Source organism: Phalaenopsis equestris, unplaced genomic scaffold (genome assembly GCF_001263595.1).
Source record: "Phalaenopsis equestris unplaced genomic scaffold, ASM126359v1 Scaffold000099, whole genome shotgun sequence".
Taxonomy (NCBI): Eukaryota; Viridiplantae; Streptophyta; class Magnoliopsida; order Asparagales; family Orchidaceae; genus Phalaenopsis; species Phalaenopsis equestris.
The window spans coordinates 85,487-95,452 of NW_018164541.1; the positions used below are offsets into that span (position 1 = coordinate 85,487).

The window sequence follows — 9,966 nt, forward strand, 5'->3', positions numbered from 1 at the left end:
CTCTACAAGCACTATTTCACCATCCTCCCTCCTTGATTGCCACTGCCACATTCTCCCAAGTATTTTCGTACTCGAGGCACTCAACTATTATAGACACCTCATTCAAGATCACAGCTACACCCTTTCAATCCATGCTAAGCACTTTCCATATCACTGCAGTAGCCAAAAATGAACCTAAATGCCAATCTGATTCTACTGATCTATATGATCTTAGATGATTACATGCAACTTTTTCTTTTGATTCCTTTACAGCACAAGAGTATACTTTATGTGGGTTATTTACACCAGCTTCCCACACATACAACACTAAGAAGTTTATATATACAATTGAAATAATGCTTTTGATAAAAAGCAAACTAAAAATTGCTTTTCCATAATGTTTGGCAAACAAAAAGAAAATATCATCTGCAGTGTACACTTCCTACAAATTCTTTAATCTGGTTTTCCTCCGTATCGCCTTCAGTCCAAGACAAATTAACAGTATTTCGAAGAGCTTAAGAGGTGGGCACGGAAGGGGAAGACCGACAACGGTTACCTTCCATAGTGGTTTCGAGTAAGAGCAGAGAGGAATGAGGAAAAAAGATGAGAGTTTCAGAGGCCCTTCTATGCCGTGATTCCTTTGTTCTAGCTCTAATCATGACTATATCACGAAGTTTTAGTCGTGAAGCGATGGTTCTTTCAGGCAAATAGGTAAAATCACGAAAGAAAAAAGTGATGTAACAAACACAATTCCGGCTTTTCAAAATGTCACCGTAGCTAATAAGCTGTCCCCAAACGAAGCCTAAGGCTAAGGTAAGACAGTGATGTTGCAAGAACAAGGGAATGGTTCAAGCATCACTGTGTCATCACTTGTTGATCAGGCGAGACAACGAAGCAATGTGAACGACAACAAGCAGGTCACAATCTGGTTAGAGGAAGATTATATTTACTTTAAAATTAACACAATAGAAGCTTTATATATTTAAAATTAATTTAAAAACGGATTAAACTATTTTAAAACATATCTTAATATAATAATGGGATAATTACATACAGGCCAGCCGAAATTTGCTATTTACCAAACAGCCCCTCCCTTTTATCCATTTTTTAAATTCAAATATTAGGGTTGAGGGGACTTACAGTAAACCCCAACACATATTTTTCACTTCTGAATAATTCTCAATAGTTTGATCGTGAGAACTGTAGGGCTATCAAAACGGCCGTTGTTCGCGAACAGCTCGTGTTCAGCTCGTTAAGAAGCACGTGTTTGGCTCGTTCGCTAAGTTAACGAGCCGAACACGAACAAAGATTTTGTTCATTCATGTTTGACTCGTCGTGGATTTGATTCCCAGTGGCGTTGGGTTCTCGAATATTTATGCACATGATGCAGACTCTCATCATAGGACCTAGCGCATTCAAAATCAGTATCTTGGTCTCAGCCAAATACCGATTTCTTTTTGAAATATATATACTTTAAATTTTACGGCTACGTGATTAAGGTTGTCAAAATGACTTTTTGTTCGTGATAAACTCGTGCTCGCTAAGCAAACGAGCAGAACTTGAAGACATTTTTTGAGCTCGAAATATAAACAAGCCAAACACGTGTTAAGTCTAGACTCGCTTGTGTTCGGCTCGTTTACACGCTACCGAGAAAGGAATTCAAAAAAATCACAGAGGTAGTTTCTTGTAAATATGAATATTTTGGATGGTCTGTTTTTTATTTTCCCTATAATTTAATCAAATATGGACATTCTGAATCGTCTCTCCTTCTCATTCTAATAAAGAATACAGAGGGAGAACCCATCGTTGAAAGATGAATGTCTTCTCTCAGCTCCATAGCGCTCCATTTTACTCTTGCCGGCTCCTCTCCTCCCGTATCACCACTCCAAACCCTAAATCGAATGTCTCCTTTCGCCTCACTTTCCCCTCTCCTGCTACCCCCGCCGCCACCCTCTCCACTTCGGATCTCTCGGCTGACATCAACAAACCTGTTGTCGTCGTCGGCTCCGCAAACGCCGACATATACGTCGAGATAGACCGGCTTCCCAAAGAAGGCGAGACTGTCGCGGCCCGCGATGGCCAGACCCTCCCCGGCGGGAAGGGTGCTAATCAGGCATGTTGCGGTGGCCGCCTTGAGCACCCGACCTACTTTGTAGGCCAGATCGGCGATGATGCGCATGGACGACTTATTGAGGATGCGCTCCGTGGTGGTGGTGTTCGGCTTGACCGCCTCGCGCGAGTCTTTGCAGTTCCTACGGGCTTTGCTGTAGTCATGCTGAAGCCTGATGGTCAGAACTCTATTATCATCGTTGGAGGTGCGAACATGAAGGGATGGCCGGAGAAGGTGCGTCGGGAGGATCTGGAGATGGTGGTCAGTGCCGGTGTGGTGCTGCTCCAGCGGGAGATCCCGGATCGAATCAACATACAATTTGCTGAGGTAAGTAGTTCAGTGTTATCTAAGGATTTTTTTTTTAATCATTAATGTTTCAAATTTCAATCTCATTTGAAATTGAGTTTCCTGAGATGAATGATTCAATGGCAATGCTTCTTTGATTAGGGATTTCTAGGTGCTTCTCTTGGCCATGATTCTGACCAGCAGGCTCTTGTAATGAGGCCTACTGGAATTTGGTGTGCTACATTTTTATAGATTTGTAAAAATGTGTGTGGAGTTGGCACACGTGGTTTGGGTAGTATTTATATTTTTTTTACCGGCATTCTATAATTTGCAGGGACTAAAATACTGCTAGGTGCTTCTCTTGGCCATGATTCTGACCAGCAGTCTCTTGTAATGAAGCCTACTGGAATTTGGTGTGCTACATTTTGATAGATTTGTAAAAATGTGTGTGGAGTTGGTACACGTGGTTTGGGTAGTATTTATATTTTTTTAACCGGCATTCTATAATTTGCAGGGACTAAAATACTGAAAGGATAAAGTTTCTTCAAACTCTTGCAACTTGGAAGTTGAAAATGATGGAGTTTGCATAATTTCATGAAATTTTTGGGTTGCTGATATGCAAAGTGATGGAGAATAGGCCATAGAGCAGAGTAAAGGAGCTATGAACTAACGTAAGAAAATTAAAACAAAACTATCAATAAGATAATGATAGAGAGCAAAAAATTGGTTGAGAATGAGAACAGTCTCCTGATATTTCAGAAATAACATTATTTTCTGAAGCCAATATCCAACTAATTGAACACAACCATTCACAATTTTTTTATAAGCTTATGATAGACATATGAAAGCATTGATTATAATTTGTTCAAAAATTTAAAATTTGTTTCAAACTTTTACCATGATTGTGAAATTATTCAATCTAGGGTTAAAGTAATTGAAGGAGAGTGCCAAAATACCACATCTTTGTTGTGCAAAAGGAATTATTAAAATATTGCTAATTGTGTATCCAAACTTTTTGTGGAGAGTAGCCTAAACCTTGAGAACTAAATCGTGCCTGGCTGCATGCAGGTGGGCAAGAGAAAGAGATGGAGAGAGAGAGAGAGAGAGTATAGTCCTAACTGAATTTCTTTGAGATAGTTTAAAAAAATAGTTGAGCACCTTTGACTGGATAGGGCAATTTAGATTGAATTAAGGAATATAATTCAAAGAAAGAGATTTCTTGTGAAATTCTATTTCAGACTCTATGATTTCACATGCTCATGCCTGACCTCGAATCCCTTATCACCAAAGTCGATGTTGCATACTTGACAATTTAGTACAATTATATAGAAAATAATTGGATAATTTTGTTGTAGCTAATCTTGTTGATAGCAAGTCCGCATTGTGCGTCGGAGGAAAAGTAGGCGGATGCTCTTTAGAGGGTTGTAAATGAGCCGAGCTAAAGCGAGTTGAGCCTCGGTTTGTGTTCGGCTCGTTCCATTTTCAATCGTGTTCGAAATGACTCGTGAATAATTTGTCTGTGTTCGGCTCGAATAACATATTCTTGTTCGTTTTCGGCTCGAAATAGGCTAGAATAACATCAATAACACCGATAATATAGCGATCACATCCGAAAAATACCAATAACTCCAACATACACCGTGGAATAACACCCACGTTTTTAATTAAGCGGGTGTTATTCCGCGGTGTATTACCGATACAATATCTGTATTATTCCACGGTGATACACCGCGGATTAACTCCGATAACAACGTGGAATTCCGCGATATATTTATAATTTTTTTTACTTATTAATTTATTTATTTCTTTTCGAGCCGATTACGAGCGAACAAATATTTGTTCGTGTTCTCGTTTATATTTCGAGCTTGAAAATTTTTCGTGTTCGGCTCATAAAGCTTAACGAATGAGCCGAACACAAGCTGCTTAACAAGCCAAACGTGAGCCATTTTGACAGCCCTACCTCTTTATGAGTATCTCATGTTAGTGTTATAAACAAATACTATTAGAGTACTCCTCTTGTTGGTTAATAGGTACTTTATGTGTTTACATTCAATTGGTTGATGACTACTCAGGCAAGTACTCTCAACAATTGGCGACTTTATACATCTTACTTTTTGATCCATGTATGCATTTCCTCATGAAAATACTTAAAAGGTATGAATTTGGATTGATCATTCATAAAGTTGACTCGGATGTGTTGATGATAATGATGATGATGATTGTGTAATGCGACCTTTTTTATTTTTCTTGATGCAACAACTGCTATTTGAAAGATTTAAGAATTGCATTAATGTTTCTGAAATGTCATGTTCATCTCATAATATGTAACATGTATTTTCTTCTATGGTCCTTCTTATCCTTATTTCCATGTTGTGTTTTCCCAGCTTTTTTTTTTCCTTACATATGCTGATGGTATTCTGAAAATTCATTCATATTAGGCTGCCAAAAATGCTGGAGTTCCAGTTATTTTGGATGCGGGAGGGGTGGAAGGTCCAATTCCTGTTGATCTCCTAAAAGCTGTTGACATTTTTAGCCCTAATGAATCAGAGTTGGGACGTTTGACCGGAATGTCAACTGAGAATTTTGAAGAAGTTACTCGAGCTGTAATGAGATGCCATGAAATGGTAAGACGACAAATAAAATATTGCATTTGTTCACAATAAATCTATGAACCTGTTTTTTTGTTACTATGAATTATCTATAACACTTGAAAGAATTAGTGAAGCTGTAAATAAATGCCATGAAATTGTTTTAGGGAAAACCCAAAACTGCACTTTTCTTCTGTAGCTGATTATATTGATAAAAATTTAAGGAACTGGTTTTTTCGTAATAGGCGATTGCCATTTATTTAGCATTTAATAGCTGTATTGTGTTTATTATTATTATTATTATTTTGCTTTCTATGAAGGGCTGATTTGTCGAACATTTTGAAGCTTTCCTGATGACTTTTTGTTCTTGGATGCCTTTCAATTATTTACTCTACAGAGTTTTGGGATAACTTATTATATTTTCATTTTATTTTTATGCTTAAAATGGTCTCACATTGTAAGCTGAGAAACAACATGAAGAAAAATGTACATAAGAAACATTTAGTGCTAATTGCAAGTCCCTTAATTTGTTCTTGCCATAAACTCTTACGGCATTGTTTTAGAGAAAAATTAGCAATGCTGACATAATTACGTTAGAGAAAGGCACAATACGAAGAAGATGTACAAGTAAAAGTATACGATCTGAACCTTGGCTGTTCAGGAATTTTTTACTTGGCGGGACTCTATATTGTTCCAGATATATACCTTTATCTGTTAAAAGAAATTCTTTTTGAGAAATTTATTTGTATATTATTTGCTTATAAATGGACAACTATGGTATGACATGATGGAGCATGTATTAGTGCCACTGGAAAGTAATATCATTTATTTAATGATAAATGGAAATAAAACTGAATAACAAGTAACATGCTTGATAACGAATCCATTTTATCCTCTCCCTGCAACCGATATCAGTCATGTCTGTCTATTTTGGGCTGTGTATTTTGCCTTTGCTTGAAGTTGAAGATGCCAACACTACCCTTAATTTCTCACAGTCGAAGAAGAAGGCTCATAAACTTTACTTTTACATGTGAAAATAATTCTAATTTCAGTAGCAGAAAGAAGTATTAACTGATTTTGTAGAGTTTACTCTTGATTTTGTTATTGTTTTGATGCCAACAGTTTTATGGAGAGAACTTCTGCACTTGAGTGAAGCAACAATGCTTATATTCCTTCTGTTGCTTTTTCTTCCAAAACTACTTTTCAGTGATGCCATATCTAATAAATAAGTTCATTAACCTTTCTTATAATGTTTATTGATAACATTGCAGAAGATTTCCCAAAAAGTTCTTTTTGTATAAGTTAATTCCTGCACTATATCTCTGTTGCCAGCAGGATCGTCCTTCTTGTTCTCATTTTTCATACAAAGAACATGCACTTAGTTGTTAAAACTATTTCAGGGTGTGAAGAAAATCCTCTTAAAACTTGGATCAAAAGGATCAGCTCTATTTATAGAAGGAGAAAAAGCAATAAGACAAGCTGCCATCCCCGCATCAGAAGTTGTAGACACAACCGGCGCCGGTGATACCTTCACCGCTGCTTTTGCAGTGGCTCTCGTCGAGGGCATGAACTTGAAAGGCTGCTTGGAATTTGCTGGTGAGATGAGATCTCAATCTAAACCTTCAAATACATTCTTTCCCTTCATAATCTTACGAGAAAAAAATAATATATGTGAAGATATCCTGACCCAATTTTGATCAAGATGGGATGAAGATAGTAGTCTTATGAAGCATATGACAAAATAGTAAAATATTAAATAATGAGCAAGTGTCAAAATAGTCCCTAACTATTTACATGAGAATTATTTTAGTCTCGTACTCTATAAAATTGCCAAATTAATCTCCATGCTTTTTTAATATGTGCTGAAAGAGTCTTGAAGGTGGACTAGTTTAGCCCCTATTAAAAGAGTCGGGGGGACCAGTTTGGCATTTTATATATTCTGGGACTAAAATGATTCCCTGCAAAGAATCAGAGGACCATTTTCACATTTCTTTTCAATACAAACATTTAGTGAGAAATGTGTCAAAATGGTCTTCCGATTCTTTGCAAATAGTCATTTTAGTCCCAGAGTCTACAAAAGTGTCATTTTAGTCCCCGACTCTTTTTTACGGGGGCTAAAATAGTCCTCCCTGAGGATTATTTCAGCCCATATTAAAAAATTATAGATATTAATTTGGTTTTTACAAACTATGCCTCCTAAAATAACCCCATGTAAATACTCAACAAACTTTATTGACACTTCATTATTAAATTTTTTTTTTTTTTTTTGCATAATCAACAGAATAAATATCATAAAAAATTGACACATTCTCTCAATCTTCTGCAGCTGCAGCTGCTTCACTTTGCGTTGAAGTGAAGGGAGCCCTTGCAAGCATGCCCAATAGGACGGCTGTTTTGGAACGACTTCAATCTGTTAATGCAAAAGGTCATCATGCATGCTATTGATAAATGGCGGAAGAATAATTGTTCTCATCTCCAGACTAAAAAGTTTGAGGTGCTGTGGGGATTGTGCATAAGAACAACTGTAAGTTTATTGACCAATCTTATGATGTTTGGCTACACCCATGATTCAACTTAAATTGGATTTAATAAATCCATTAAATCCTGTCAATCTTATTCATTTATTTATATTATGTATCACATAAAAGATACCACTTAACTTTTAAAAAATGAAATACAGTTTTTATAAGGTGTTAGATATGTAAATACATAATAATTGAGTGGCATGCATGTAAATCTTTCATATCTTCAAGAAACCAAAAGTGAGGAGTTCATCTCCTGCTTAAATGTACACACCACAAATCCCCTTTTAGCTACAACATCACATGCTTTCAATCCTAGATTTTACAGGAAAAGCAAAGACTATTTTAAGGATTGATCCTTAATCTTGTTTCTTTCAATATTTTAAGGTTTTTTTTTTAATTTTTCTTAATATAAATTTAAATATTTTAAAATTTAGGTGCATTTACATTGCCCCACACAATTTTTATATATTTGCATATATAACATTCAAATATTCATATTTATATGGATAACACTTGAATCTTTAAAATCACATTGAACATACAATATCATTATATTTATAAAAGTGACATACATCAGTTCATGCATAATTTTATAACACCAAGGTGTTTGAAGTCTAGATTTCGAACATTGGGGTGGTTGATATATAAATACATAAGAAATGTGTGAAATTTTTTAACTTTTGCTCGAACCTGGAGCAGAATAATTCCAAATGCATTGTAAAGTTGCAATATATTTGGAATTCATTCATTTTTTAACGTATTTAAAATTTGTTGGATTTGGGCAATTCAAAATACACAGTTTTATGTAAAATGTTGTTGGCCACCGCCTTCCACCATCACCTATCGCTGGCTATCACCACCACCATCTATCGCTGGCTATCATCCACCACCGCCTTCCACCACCACATATCGCTGGCTATCATCCACCACAGTTTTATGTAAAATGTGGTTGGCCATCGGTGGTCAAATATAACTTGATTGCAATGCAATACTTATCTCATTTCCCAAAATCAAGAATAAAAATTGTTTGTTTTTAGACTATTATTTCACTTTTGTAGTTATAATTATGAATGATTTTAGAATAGAGGTATGAATAGAGACCCAAAGTGGAGTTGAGATTTGTTTGAAGGTTTTGTTATTAATTTTCTCATTAATATGAGAAGTATTATAAATGCTAAAATGGTTGCCATGAATATATAGAAATATGATAAAATAAAAATTATGCCCCACTACACTATGCCTAGGATGTTAACATGAAATGTTCTTTTGAGTTTTAATTGGGGCATCAGCATGTTTCCCCTATTGGGCCTTAGAAGGAATTCACAAAACCTAACAAGAGATAGTGAAGTAAAGATCAAGAAATAACTTCAGTCAATATGCATGTGATTTTAATAATATTTGACCACCAAATAAATTATCAGAGAAAAAGGTAGGCATCAATCCCAAGAAAAATCAATGATTTTTTATAGATTCATCATTTTGTGGACCAGTCAGTCCGGCTAGCCATCATCCAAAAGTGTTTAATACCAACATATATGTTCGTATAATTTTTTCTCCCATTTCACACATTCCATGATTAGCATTTTCAAGAAAACTATCAACAATGAATCATTATTATGCATACATAAACATAAATTACAAAAAATGAAATGCTTTGCTTTTAACAAAAGTAATGCAAAGTGAAATATTGTAACCACTCTAAAGAATTGAATGTATATAAATTAATGCCGTAAAAAATTAAGGTAGATCTAACAATCACATCATTTCAACATAATCATACGAAATGTATTAGCTAAATAAGCAAATTTCATATGCAATCATAAATAGTAAAAACACAACGAGAAGTAACAAGGAAATACACCCCTCACTAGGGAGCGATTATTGCGTGCGGTGAATGCACGCAGAGGTGCGTGCGCTCACCGATCACAGCCGTGCATCGCGGCTGTATGACAGTGGGACCCACTGTCCTACAACCGCGATGGATGGTTGTGATCGGAGAGCAGACGCACCCTGTGTGCGCCCTCCATACACAATAATTAGACCTCACTAGGAATGAGATATGTTTATCTCTTAGAGAAAAGCCACCTACCAACATAATCACAAATGCCTATAAAGGAAAGAAGCTAAATGAATCATCCATTAAAGTTATTATACATCAAACCATTAAATCATCAGAACAATCAATTGAATAAAATTTTATAATGAATGATATCTATGATTTCATGTAATTTACACTTTAATAATCTATCTTAAAGTATTATGAAGTACTCTTTAATTTCAATATATATATATAATATTTTCATGTAGCTTAATGAAAGCCTTATCATCCATCCTAAGATTTAATTTTCATAAAATTTATTCAAATATTATATATATGAATGCATCAATATTTGTAAATTATTTTATCTCAACAAATAAATGATTGGATTATGTCATAGCTTTTATATGTAAAATCATTGATTATAGATTTATGAAATAT

At 35.3% G+C, this 9,966-nt stretch overlaps 1 protein-coding gene across 1 annotated transcript; it reads left to right on the plus strand.

Annotated features, from left to right (window-relative positions):
- The first annotated feature begins 1,723 nt into the window (after positions 1 to 1,723).
- Positions 1,724 to 7,592, plus strand: LOC110020539 (ribokinase). The gene is made up of 4 exons (XM_020718678.1): positions 1,724 to 2,416; positions 4,813 to 4,998; positions 6,363 to 6,558; positions 7,289 to 7,592. The coding sequence occupies exons 1-4, from the start codon at positions 1,793 to 1,795 to the stop codon at positions 7,405 to 7,407; spliced, it is 1,125 nt and encodes a 374-aa protein (XP_020574337.1). The 5' UTR covers positions 1,724 to 1,792; the 3' UTR covers positions 7,408 to 7,592.
- Positions 7,593 to 9,966: the final 2,374 nt, after the last annotated feature.